This window comes from Nipponia nippon, unplaced genomic scaffold (assembly GCF_047370975.1).
Source record: "Nipponia nippon isolate SJK-2023a ecotype South Korea unplaced genomic scaffold, ASM4737097v1 scaffold_24, whole genome shotgun sequence".
NCBI classification, from domain to species: Eukaryota; Metazoa; Chordata; class Aves; order Pelecaniformes; family Threskiornithidae; genus Nipponia; species Nipponia nippon.
In genome coordinates this window covers 1,463,211-1,477,633 of record NW_028262341.1, presented here as the reverse complement: position 1 = coordinate 1,477,633, position 14,423 = coordinate 1,463,211, and the positions used below count along the sequence as shown (strand labels likewise).

At 37.2% G+C, this 14,423-nt stretch overlaps 1 protein-coding gene across 2 annotated transcripts in view; it reads right to left on the bottom strand.

Annotated features, from left to right (window-relative positions):
- The window catches only part of XRCC4 (X-ray repair cross complementing 4), a 189,974-nt gene that overhangs the window by 155,327 nt on the left and 20,224 nt on the right, over window positions 1-14,423 (bottom strand). For both annotated transcript variants that reach the window (XM_087761546.1, XM_087761547.1), the window contains exon 3: window positions 8,682-8,869. In XM_087761546.1, coding sequence (XP_087617672.1) covers window positions 8,682-8,869 — 188 coding nt within the window. The remainder of the gene's footprint in view (window positions 1-8,681; window positions 8,870-14,423) is intronic.

The following is a 14,423-nucleotide window of genomic DNA, read 5'->3' as shown; positions in this document are numbered from 1 at the left end:
ACATAGGAGAGTAGAGATGCAAGACAAAACTAAAATGAAATATTTCTGTTTATTGATAGAAACTATTACTGAAAAGCATCTCTTTGCAAAGCGGAGGACTTTCTCTCACCTAAGAGGTTCCCTTTTAAGTCCCACGTAGTATGTAGGAGACTAAATCTGATGAGATTTACACATCTGATTTCAATGTGATGGATGCTATTTGTTAATAAAGGCTACAAAAGCAATTCCTGGATTGGAGAAGGCAGTTTATTATTGGAGAGGATGAGGACAGATGTGTAACTCTTTTCCTACTGACATCTCAGTATTGGAGATTTTTTTCCCACTCCCTGCCCCCTGCCCGCCCCCCCCCCCCCCCCATTTAAGTCAGGTTAAAAGATTTCAAATAATGTAATTCTGCAATAATCTGTATTGAATGAGCAGTAAAAAACTGTTTCCAAATTCCACTTTTTGGTACGTCTGCAGCTTCTAAGAGCATTAGCAAGGTTACCACAAATTAGTATATGCTTACATGTTTGTGTTACACTAATAACCTACAGGTATTAGTCAGGCACTGAGAAGACAATGTGCACTGAGAAGACAAGGTGCTTGTATGAGCAGAACAAAAATCTGTACCTCAAAGTCTGTTGTTCATCCTTACAGAGAATATGGGACTAGAGTCTTGTAGTGAAGTTTTAAAACCCACACACGGTAATCTCTTTTCCAGAGCACCTACTGTCCTCTATATTTTTCTTGGGAAACTAAGACTTGTCAATATGCCATGATTTAAAGATTTTCCTGCTAAAATGAAAGCATTTGTACTCAGCTGTACAAGTAAAAGTAAGCCTTGATGTCTACACAGAGATTTAAAATGCACAGCAGGTAGGTCAAAAAGGGAAAATCTGAAGTAATTGAGAGAGAGGAAGGAAGGGGAGACAAGACAATAACATCAGGAGGGAGGAAGGACAACTGACAATTTTTCTTGTCTAAATCAAATCAATATCTGTTATTTTGTTATTTTAAGAACACTTTACAGCTATTTTTAATATATTTAGACCGTCATTGCACTCGTGAAGTAAGAAAATGCCATTTATAGTGTCATTTACAATAGGCCTTAAAACAGTTAAACTACTATTTTTGTTCAATTGGATAGTTCCAGTGAAATCCACAAATCCTAACAGGTAGAGAGAAACTGGAGGAATATTTATTCATTGCAGTGTTTGATTCTTCCTTTTTCGACAACCTCTCATTTTTAAAAGGTACATACTCCCAGTGTTTTAAATGCAGTCCCCCCGAACAGTTCTCCAAACCATTGCTTACCAGAAGCAGCAATCAAATAGCTAAACAATCAAACAGCTTATTACAATCAAATAGCTAAACAAGCAAAGTAGCATAACTTAATTCTCCAGGACTTTTGTCAAATATTGTACACATAGTAATAGTTGGGGAGAAAAAAGATTTTTTTTTAAAAAAGCTTTTCTTACATCAAGGCTACAGAAGTGATCCACTGCATTTAAAGTGTACCTACAAGACCTGAAGAGTTCATAAGGGTACACATCAGGCGAGATGGGGAACATCATTTAGCACTTAGAAATCTGAGATTATGCAAAAAATAACACAATGTTTTTATGATATAAGGGACATCACTAAGCTATTTCTAACAGGGCCTCCAAGAAACTCATTCAAGTGTACGGTCTTTAAATCCTGAAGTACATAGATATAAATGATACAGAAGAGTCATTGCCTTTACAGTGACCTAAAAATTAATCATTTCATCTTTCTGTCTTTTCAGTTGAGCAGTTAGTCGAATTGCCTGGGAAACAACCTGAACTCTCAGTGACCTTTGTTATCCAAACAACATATCCTCAGTGCTTTGGAGCAAAGCAACTATTCGAACCTTGAACCAAGACAGTCTGGACAGCATAAATAGCTCTACCAATTCTACTTCACTCATTCAGTATGTTGTGAAAAGTTTTGGTTAGCATGAATTTCTCTGACTATTTTTAACTTGTAGTAAACTCATAACGAACTCACAGAACCAACCACGGAAAAGCAGCCACCGGAAACGGAAGAAACAAATAACAGCATCTCTTCCATCAGCCTAATTAGCAACAGTACTGTATCTAAGGTGGAATTTCTTAAGCTCATATCATCCATGTTTACAAATTTACCCAAACGGCAGGAAAAAGAACAGACCTGTCACATTACTGTAAAAAGAAGACTGCTAGCACTCAAATAATTGTTTATCAAAGGCTACTTAATCAATTTAATTGCCACTACAAAAAAAAAAATCTTGCCGGATTTCCATTATTTATTATATGTGGAGTGACTCGCTAAAGTACTTGGAAAGATTTACTTCCAAGTGGTCACCTACTTAGATCAAGCGCTAAATCACTGACTCTGTGATGGTGTTTGTTTAGGTGGCAGCAGTTTAGCTGGCCCAGCCTCAATGGCCCCTTACTGAGATCTCTGTGTGTGTGGCCCATTTTGCACTGCAGCTGGCTTGACACACAAGTCCCACTGTATACCAAACCCATTGTTATTTTAATGTGACTCTTAACAGTCTACTTTGCCCTCACCACCCTAAAAACAGTTCCTAAGGGCAGAGTGCTGAATGCCCTCCGGCAAAGCCACCTGTCATAAAGAAGGTAAATCACAAAACACATCAGAATTTTTAAAGGTGTAATTTTTTTAGGCTCAGCTACATCAGGCTGAGACACAGCTAGAACAAGTATTTATAAAACTCAGAGAGCATTTTATCTTTTTTGATCACCATTTCAAAAAGGTAAGTAAGAAAGTACTAAACTCCTTATGGACTTCCCTTAAGTTAGATTATGATTCTTGTTCTGATACTTTTTAAATTACATGCAACTATGACACTGCAAAATAAACACGTTACGTAGATATCTCCTCTAAATCAGATATGAATTATTTGTGACTTGGGGAAGCTGTCCGTCCATTCAAAAAAAAAAAAAACCAAAAAACCATCACCACCTAAGCAGACTCATTCATTACATAAATCTTACATATACATCATTATTATATATTAATCGTTATGAACACTTTTAAAAGGATTTGGAGATACAGGTTTGGTTTCATCCTATCAGAATAGTGCTGGAGTAGTTGCAAGCATTTACTTTTAAGCATCTAGCTTAAAAGTGGACATCAGTTTTTGGAAGGGACCTACCTGTTCATCAACTAAACAACAGGTGAATTACATTGTAAATTGTAGTCTTCTGACTCTTACGCAGATGCTGTAAACGACTCCCCTGATCTTTACTTATGCTGATGGTAAAAGCCATACAAAAAATTGTCAAAGGGATTTCACACCTGGATGCAGCCTGCCTTCTTACACTCCCCTAAGTTGTTGCAGGTCTCCTTGGCCTTCAAAACAGGGCTCTGGCTAACAAGTATAAGTGTAGTTTTAATAAGCCAGTACAAAAGAGGGGAGGGTAATTTTGAGGAACCACAGACACGTTTTTAATCTCTAAACTTATTTACCTCCATAAGCAAATAAGAGATAATTATTCTTCCGTATCAGCTAGAAAAGGAAAACCAAACAGATCTTCAAGGGCTTGTTTGTAAGCTTACCTCAATGAGGAGATGTTTACAATGCCAACTTTTATTGCTGTAGTGAAGAATCATCTGTCAGACTTACCACTGTCAAATGTTCCATCTAGACTACAAAAGACACAACAAACTTTGAACAACCAACCTGTGGCACCTAATGAGGGATGATAAATTGGTTTTCATGAGACAACTTACAATAACTATATCCTCCACCCTATTGTTCTTCAACCTGTGTGTGTCTGTCCACCTGTAAATATAAAGTTCCTTAGTGAAAACATTCATTGCACCACAGACCAATGGAGCTCACATATACAGTAGTCTTGGCAGACAAACAGAGATTCAAAGGTTTTTGGGATGAAGAACACCTATTAAGTCATCTAATGTACTATACTGCCAATGCAGGATAGTTACTTACAGTGCATTTTCCACTCCTTTGCCCACTCCATTTTTAAGTGACTGATGCAATGGGGCTGCTACCACTTCCTCTCACAAACACTTCAGCAGCAAATCAAATTTCAACATCAGAAAATATTTCCCAACAATATGCCTACATTTTCCCATTGCTTAACATCACTCTATTTTCATTTACACTCCTATAGACCAGCTGATACAGCTTTGGCATATTATGATATTTTAAGGAAGCAGATCTTTAGCAAGCTGCTCCAAAGAAGGTAAAAAATATTTCAAATACCACAGTTTAGTACAGTTATGGAAATGAAAATTCAGTATCTAACACATTTTATCATCATCAAGTGACTATTACAAGTCACTAGTACAAAATCACCTAGAGATATTCTCTACCAGAAGACTGGAGAACAAATAAGCAAACATGTGACTGAAAAAAAAAAAATCTCAGAAAAATAGACTATTGAAAACAGAGTATTTCAGATTTAAACATTCACTAAGCCCCTGAAAACTACATGTGTCTCTATAAATTATATATTATACACACGTATACTATTTCAACATGGGTAATTACCTAGCTGAAAATTATGCTCATCAAGAGAAAGATCAAGTGACACTGATGACAGACCTAACTTTAATTCACATCAGTCAATAATGATTAAATTGGTGATCTGCAACACTGTAAACACTGCTTTTTAAGACTTAAAATCCTAAACACTAGCTTCTGATGCACCACCACACAAAAGCTTTTGTTATTTATGACAAATTAGATCTGTTTACTAAGTTCCTAGTCTATATACGAAGCATGCTCATCATGTACAGAGTATGTTTCATATGTGCAGATATTGGCAAGAAACAGGGATCAACAGATACACCAAGATGGTGTACACAGATGTAGCAGTATAATTCTCCAACATGGATGCAATATACAAAAAAATTAGTTGTAGTTTATTGCTCTTTTTCTGTTTTCTCAGACACATTCTCTTCATGAATTGAAGTAACAAAAATCAGTAAACACCATACTATTATTAACTAGTGTGAATTATAAATGCATCAAGAATGTTATTTGAGATTATTCATTTAAACTATGGTATCTACAAATAAATATGAATTTTCTTAACAACAAGACAGAATAAGAAGCAACTTGTCTTACAAGCTGCAAGGATTTACCACTGTGAATTCTTTTAACATGCTCATTCCAGCTGGGGTATACCCATCAAGTACCTAAACCTCATAGACTTTTCAGCCAGCAATTATTTATAGCCTGTTTAGGTATCATTTGTAAATAATGACACAGGACATAACTCAACTGAATCTACGATGTATTCAGCAGAAAAAAAGCAAGTTGTTTTGTAGAAATTCTACTCTTCTGTTAGGAATTAGTGGTTTATCCAGACTGGATGGAGAACTATGGTAGAGCACTGCACTGGAAATTACTGACTGACATGGGCATAGGTGACTGTTGGTGATCAACATCGTGCTGTAGGTAGGTTTCATTAAAATTAATTAAAATAATCAAGTTTGCATACACAAGCATGCATAAACCTCTAACAAAAGGTATATTGACCTTCCAAGAGTACAAGATTTATTTTTAGGCACCTGTGTACTGGATGAAAAAACTTGCAATAATAGGTAGCTGCATGAATTAATAAGCATTTTATAGCTCACAAAGTATAACAATGCATTTCAGAAGTTTTGGGGTTTTTTTAACTAAAAAGTGTTAACTGCATTATTTAAGACTAAGCAAAACTTTAAGTATTCAAACACAACCAACCACATCTTCGTGGCTGGACTAACTACATCTCTCAGTTTGACTGCAGGTAGCACATCTAACAAAAGAAACGCAGTACAGTCTAACCAAAAGCTCTCCTCTCTTCACACACGTCGCCATCATCGTCCCGTCCTGCCCCTGCCCTGCAACACTCTTCCCAAGACTGGGAAGGCTGTAATTTGTGTATATATACAGTTGCTGAAACACGAAAAGAGAAAGAGAAAATATTCATAACGATTAAACAAAAGACAAAGACTCATAGCCAGTAAGAAAAATAAGTACTAATAAGAGATAAACATGACTTAAATTCAGTGTGTAAGTCACAGAGTAGTTTCTCTAGGCTTCCTCTGCGGTAAATGTACATTTAGCTGAATCTCACTCCTCTGGATGTACAGAGCCCATGAAGATTAATTTCCTAATCTGATGCTGAAAGATATACATCATGAATATTTTCACAGAAAATTTGCAAAGTGTTTGAAACATATTCTATTATACACCTGAAAGCTATCTGTTCACCCAAGAAATGACATCTGTTCTAAAAAACACACTTTTGACACCCAAAGCTAAAAGCACGCATAGCAGCCAGGACACTTTGTATTTTCAGTTTCTTTGGCCAGATTATTATTTTCCCAAATTGACATAAAGATGTTTTCATATGAATTAAATTTCTCGTAAGCCTTAATTGATGGAAACATATTAGGTGGGCCCATATATGAAGATATTTTCCCTTAATAAAAATATAGTAGGTATTTCATCTGTCTGGTATTTAGAATATATTATGCGTGACACAGACAAGAACAACGGGATTCTTAAAATTATTGCTCTTATTTTCTAAGTACAATTGGTTCCTAACCTTGTAATCCTGCTGTAATATAGTATTTTTCACCTAGACCCTTTGTGAACAGCACAAGAAGTGTCAAGAAGGGGGTACAGAGCCCATAAGGCCTTGGGTAAATACACAGAAATATTGATAACACAGATTTGGAACACTTACATCACCTAACTTCTGGCAGCTCAGTCAAGATCCAAATTGTGCTGCAATTTCCTATATTGCACAAGGAAAAAGGCCTATAATGAAGTACTCTTAAGAAGCCAAACTTCATTCCACTGAATCTCTCTTTCTCTGCTTACTAAAATGAAGCAAAGACTCTTGACAATAAGCACATAAGTGAGCTGCTACTGATTAGGTAATCTGATTGCCCCCCACCCCCCGCCCCATTTAAAGTCAGTTTTTTCTCATCTCATCTAAGAGATATGCATATGTGAAATATACACACGTTCCCATTCGAGGTTTGTGACCAATACCTATACTGCATTCTTTGCCTATTTTCAATTTAGAGGAAAAAAAAGTATTTTCACCTTTCACTTCCAACAGACACATCCCAGAGAAGGTAGTTTCTTTGTTTTGGTTTGTTTTTTTTTTTTAAAAGCCGGACACCTCTGCTAGTTTCTTAAAAGAGGATCCCTGCCAAAATTAACCAAATGAGAAGCAAAGCATGTTCCAATGGTCTCAAGAAGAAATCTTTTAAAAGAAAGCAGGTAAGACAATCCCTAGACACTTTGCTCCCAGACACAACTCCATGCCAGATTTTTTTCCCCAGGAAAAAAAAAAAAAAAAAGATCTGGCCAAGACATTCCTGCTCTTCTCTATCTGCAGTCTTGTCTCCATTCTCTCCCCACGATTTTCTTCCCCTTAATAATGCTAGAACGCTAGTGAAACTGATTGCAGAACTGTGCCGTGAACTGGATAAATGCAATTTTAAGTCAGTGCTTTTTAAACCCAAATTATTTCACTAATGTGGCTCAGTGGTCAGTCAGCCCAACTGCTATCCTGGCACAACGAAAGCTGTGACAAACCTTGGGAAAGGCAGAGCACTAATTTTTGGGGGGAAGGAAAAAAAAGAGTATAAGCAAGGAGGATTACCTTAAATTAGCTTCTTCCCCAGAAAAGATTTAACACCAGACCACAACCTGAAATAGCTAAAAGTGTCTACAGATACAGGTGCTACTGGTTTCTTTCTTGCTTTAGCAGGGTCCTTTCTTTTGCAGCTAAGAAACCAACATGGAACCACATTCCCAGTTGTAACTTAATGCATTTCCAAGCAGGAAACAGTTTTAGTGTTAGCTGCCAAAATACTTAAAGCATTAGAAAAGCTCATTTTAAAAGCAGGTTTTAGCATTTCAAAACAATCTTACTTAAATTTTAATATTTTTCTGTATTTAGGTGAGTATAGAGAGAGAAGAAAGAAGAAACAAGCGAAGCAGAAATGCATTGGGGGCTGGAATTTCAAAAGAGAAGCATGCTTCCCAAGTTAGGAATTAAAAACAAAGTTACAGCTTACGGAAGGTATCAGCTTACTACTGAACTGCAGCTCCAACATGTAGGCATACCCCGCTTAAAAGAACCAAAATCATAGAACCATAGAATGGTTTGGGTTGGAAGGGATCTTAAAAGATCACCTAGCTCCAACCCCCCTGCCATGGGCAGGGACATTTTCTACTAGAACAGGTTGCTCAAAGCTCCATCCAACCTGGCCTTGAACACTTCCAGGGATGGGGCATCCACAACTTCTCTGGGCAACCTGTTCCAGTGTCTCACCATCCTCACAGTAAAAAATTTCTTCCTAATATCTAGTTTAAATCTACCCTCTTCCAGTTTAAATCCATTACCCCTCGTCCTATCACTACAGTGATCCAAAACTTAAATAGAGAAGCAATACTCTTACTCAGTAGCATTTAAGAAAGTAACACAGAAATAGTTCTATTGATACCAGGTTTTGATAGGAAACCACAAACTTGTTTCTAGTTTGGGCCGTGGCAGAGTTCATAATATTCATTCAGTCTGAAATATGTACCACAGGTCTATTTGATTTTAAAGAACCTAATAAAATACAGAAACATACTGAGAAAGTCCTTCTTGTAGCTTAACAGTCAAATTTAAACATTCAACTATACTTACAGAGCCATCTTTCAGATTTCTTTCATAGGAAAAGTGACACTCCATATTTTCTTCATCTCTTGAAATAGCAAAGTTATATTTGCCAGCTGATTCTTCTCCAGCTATCAACGCTTTCTTCAGTTCTTCGACATACTTTCCTCTATTCATTTCCATGTCAGCAGCCTCCCTAGAAATTTCAGCTTCAGACACTATCAGAAAGAAACATGTAAAAAATAAATACTCATATGTGTGTGAACATGTATATACATTTATATGTACGTACAGACACACACTCACACACCTTAAGGGACAGGCAAATATTAGGAAACTATTGTTTCCTTGACATGTATCAGTGTGCCAGACACTAATGGAAATGTAGCAGAAATACTGAGTTTTTCATAAGAATTAAGTTCTGTCCCTTTTTTTCCTGTCTGAAAATGGTTTATTGCTACTAGTCCACAATTCTGCTTGCCTAAAGTTATTCTGAATAACACTAACCTTACAACAAAGAGTGGAATGTTTTAACTATGATTTATCGTGCCCTCTCAGTTCTCCTTGAAAGCCTGTAATCTAAACCCTGTAAGACAACAGATGCAACTGTCTCCTCACACATTCTTGATCCAGTTTTCCAAGTTTGTAACTTACAACCTTAAAACAAAATAAACCATCAAATTGAAAATGAAGCTACACCTAGGGACTTAAGAATCCATGGTTTACTGTTCACATTCAAGGACCACTAAATGGGGGATGTGTCTCCAGTTTGCGTTACATCAGATGTATGAAGAAAATTTTATTCTATTCCTTTGAAGATGAAGAATGGTTGAATATGGTACAGAACAGGCCAATAAAGATGTACTGTCTTTAAGAACCATAACAGCCTTTCCTGTCTGTTTCTGATCATTTATTTCTTCCTAAATCTTCTTTTGGTTAACCCTCAAACTGAAATGGCAGCTTACCAAGACTCCTCATCTTTCACCAGGGGTAACAAGAAACAGTTCTTGATTTTACCACCTGGGCCCCTGGTTATTTTCCTTCCTTTTCATTTTGTTCTACATACTGTTTTCTTAGCATTTTCAGAGACCAAATGTTAATCAGAATAGTGATCTCAATGAGGAGTGCAGTTTCTTGCACAGACAAACATAAGCAAAGACTCTAAATTAAAGCTAAGTTAGGATGTTTATAATGTAATGCAGGCTTTAATGTGTAGCCTACCAATACAGTATTTTAGATTGTTTACTTGACTAAAAGAAGTGTTTCCTTTTCTTCTGACCAATCTTCTGAGGAAGACTGCTCTAGATTGTCATTTACCCCTGCTTGCTCTTAGACCTTTCTAGGATTTACCTAGCATTTGAGAGAGCAAGATATGCAAAAGGATATTAGTTTGTGACAGCCTGAAAAAAACAACTACAAAACAAAACCAAAACAAACTAAAACACACCAAAAACCCAACAAAAAACAAAAACCAAAAACACAAAACACATCCTTCACAGAACTGCAAGTGACTTAAAGTATCCCACTTAAAACCCCTATTAATAACTATATCTCTTCTCTATACAAATGCTTTTGAAGGTAGTTTCATATTGAGACATAAGGCTGTACATGTATTGAAATCACACTGATAGAAATAGAACATCATTTCAATCGAACATGAGCCTGTTTAAATTTCTTCATTTTTCTCCAATGTTTTTGACACAGTAGCTAACTTCGTATTGCAAAGGAGGCAGTACATATCAAATCAAGCCATCATATAAAAATACAGCAAAGTCATAAATGTATAATTATTTGCTATGAAGTTATATCCTCACACACTTCAGGATTTCTGGGTTAATTCTACACTTTCAGTAACTATAGCTTATTTTCACAGACTCACAGTGGTTGAGGTTGGAACTCTGGAGATGGTCTAGTCCAACTCTACTGAGCCACGAAGGGTCAGTTACAAAGGTTGCTCAGGACTATGTTTTGAATGGGTTTTGAATATCTCCAAGGACTGAGACACCCCATCCTCTCTGGGCAATCTGTTGCCCCATTCCGCAGCAGGCCCACATTCTCCCTCATCTTCCTTTTGCTGCTGATTAGCCAGCAGAAGTCCTAGCTGCCCTTCACATCCCTTGCCAGATGCTATTCCAAATGGGTTCTGGCTTTCCTAACCCCATCCCTGCATGCTTGGTCACTGTCTCTATATCCCTCCCTGGTCACCTTCCCCTGGCTTCCACCTCTTGTACACTTCCTTTTAATGTCTGAGTTTAGCCAGGAGCTCCCTGTTCATCCATGCAGGCCTCCTGCCACCTTTGCTTGATTTCTTGTTCCCGTGAGATGAACCATTTTTGAGCTTGGAGGAGGTGATCCTTTAAAAATCAACCATCTCTCCTGGACCCCTCTTCTCTCCAGCATCGTATCCCATGGGATTCTTTTAAAGAGATCCTGGAAGAGGTCAAAGCCTGCTCTCTTGAAATCTAGGGTTGTTATCCTGCTTTTTACTCTGTTCCCTCCTCTCACAATCCTGAACTCCACCAACTCAATAGTCACTGCAGCCAAAGGCTGCCTCCAGCTTTGACTTACCCAACCAGCTCTTCCTTGTTCATAAGTATCAGCTTTTGTAGTCCTCCTCTCTACACATCTCAAAATATGGAAAACATGTAGACTTCTACTGATCTTAGACTTAACTGAGGAGGCAGTTACTGGGGTTTTTTGTTGGTTTTTTTGTGCCCCCCTTTTTTTTTTAATAACAGGTCACAATAATCAGTTAGATCATCTATTCACAAATACATCAACTATTTGTGCACGCAAAAAAGAAATACCACCTCGCTAATTATCTTAAGTTATTGCCATAAGTCTGCAAAATCTGATAAGGCAGGTCAGTCACTAACACCCCACTCTATTAGTCTGTTTATAAGATATAGGTGAACAGCTGAGTGAAAAAGGAGATGCAGGTGGCAAGAGAGAGCATGATAATGTCACCACTGCAAGGAAACAAACAGTTGATACACAGAGAAACTACCCCCTTCTGTGGAAAACCTGAGTCTGCAGATACACTCAGTTAAAAGGATAAATTAGTGGGTCAGAATCACATTAGTTATCCCTTAGCACAAGGCATTTTTCCCTAGGCAGATTCAAACATGTTAGGTCCTTCAAAAGCTAGAAAGCAAAGGGATGCAAGGGAACCGAACTGCTTTGGAGTTATGATGGCGGGGGGGGGGGGGGGGAGGGAGTGCGGCGCGGAGAGAAAAAAAAGAAAGGAATTACTCTCAATAAATATGAAAAAGTCAGTCTTTGTCACACCAAGATGTGAAATGTCAGGCCTATGGCAGTTTGAAGTCTGTCACAAAGTTCCCAATATTCTCCTTAAGAGACAATGCTTAAAATTGAGTATTCTCTGCTCCCCTCTTCTTTTAAAGGTACAAGAGGAAACCTGTCACACTCATACTAGCTAAACACAAAGTAAAAGGACAAGGCACGATACATAGCATTCTACCAGATCTGCAACAACACAAACATTCAGCAGATGTCAGAAACTGCAGAAATGTCAGTATACATTAAAAAGAATATAGGAGTGCTGTGGAGCATCCATTAGAAAAAAACAGAAATAAAATAACTTCATAATCAGTATTCCTAGATTGGAGAACATGCTACTATCTTTACATTTGAAGTTGCATTACCTATATTGCAAAGAAGGGAAAAAAAAAAATGGAGGGGGTTGGAAAAAAGAGGCCAGGGATAAGTGTGGCATATTTTAACTGTACATCCCTCCAGCTTTGTAAGCTCAAGATGTGCTCTCTTTGTAAAAGCACATCTCCCGAAATGGAAACTGTATTCTGCTGTCCATTACAGGAGATGTAATACAGAATCGTACATAAATGTTTTTGTATACAGCCTAATACTGATGAGCTTTAGGGCACTGAAATACTCTCAGACATCTAATAAACTAATGATTCCAAACAATTTATATTTTAGTACCATCATTTGAAGAACATGTTACGCTTTTCAAATGTATTCCTACAACCCAACAAGACAAATTTAAACAGAGCAAAAAGTAAACAGCAGCCCTCTTCACTAAATTGGGGTTTAAAAAAATCTTTATGAAAGGGAACACAGGTCAGAGAGAGAGCGAGAGAAATGGATAAAGGTGCAACAATCCTTTTTTCCCTGCATGGACATCACAACCATCTTTTTTCTAATATGTAAACCCCTTTCCTAATACATGAAGAGAGAGAGGCTAAGACAGAGGGCCACATGCATGGCCAGCTAGTACTTGTGCTACAAACAAGACTTCGAATGCAAAGCCACACTATTTAGCTGCAATGCTGCATCACTGCCTCCTTCCCAATGCACCAGACATCTGCAGCTGGCATACAGGGACATAAACAAGAGCAAAAGCCAGCATGCAGCACTGCAAACATGAAAAGACCTACAAGCAAGCAACTGCTAAGTCAAAGTCAGTTGTGCATTAATCCTCACACATTAAGACTTGCAAAAATAAGTGTTTGTCTAGAACAATGCTTTGAACACTGAAAAAATTAGATAAACTTTTAATGCAAATAAGAGAGCTAAAAAACCAAAGATACTAATATACTGTAATACAGCACTGTAGGTTTTTTTCTCCTGTGGTGCCTGTACATGCTGCTGTTCCTTTATCTTATAAAACTAGCAGAACTGATCAATCATTAGAGAAACATGAAATGTATAAGTACATATATCTGTACTTCTTTAACCCAATACCAAGTGAATACATTAGATCATATTGCATATTTGTGTGCTTCTCCTCCTCCCCAAGATTTACTTTTTTTTTTCCTCCTTAAATAGGACTCCTAACACTTTTCAACATCACATTAAATATACAAAAACCATAAAAGACAACTCCATCAGCAACTCTCATTCACTTCCTGGTAGGTCTTGCCAAGCAAAATAATGCACAGCATGAGAAACCCGAAAGGGATTTCCCATAGCAAGAATTTTCTGACCACTGCTTTCCCTGCTCCCAGGTTTTGAATTCAGAATCTGGGCAGTCTCAAACGTGATGTAATAACTTAGAAAAAGTGATCAAAACCAGCATTGAGTGTATGAAAACACAGGTCTGTGCAGTAAGAAAGCCTCATGCACAAGAACTTCAACTCCTAATGAAATTATTCAAAGGACTACAAATTCAATAGGAATTCCTTAGAAATTAATCAGATTCTTGCAGAAGAAATAGAAGCACTCTCCTTTGGATGAGTACCCAGTGCTCATGCTAAACTGTTGTGGGTTTCTTTCTTTCCTTTTAAGAGAGTGAGGTCATCTTGCTTTCACTGGTCCTCTGTTTTGGGAAATGATCATCCAGCCATTCTGCCAGATGCAGGAAGTTAACAAAATGAGAACTGTGTTTACGTATTTTTTCTATACTCTACCAGTTATGGTAACATAGCTTTTACTTAGAAAAATAATAGATTTAAAGAATCAGCTTTTGCGAGTTTTAAGCTGGGCATTTTAGTCACACAAAAACAACCAGAAAAGCTTTTAAACAGAAAAACTACTATGCTCAATTAGTTAAATATTTATTGATGTTAACATCCTTTTTGTTATTTTGAAAATATATAGTTTGACTATCCTATTGTCAAACCAAGAAAGAAAAACCTTTCATAACAGACTACAGGGAATAAGCATTGGAATATATGTATTTGTCTTGTGGAGAACCTCCTAATCAATTGTGTGTTTGAAATGTTAAAAAGAATAGGGAAGAGCAGATTTAATACATATGTAGACATTTTAAGTTAGTCTTGTTTCCTAGGT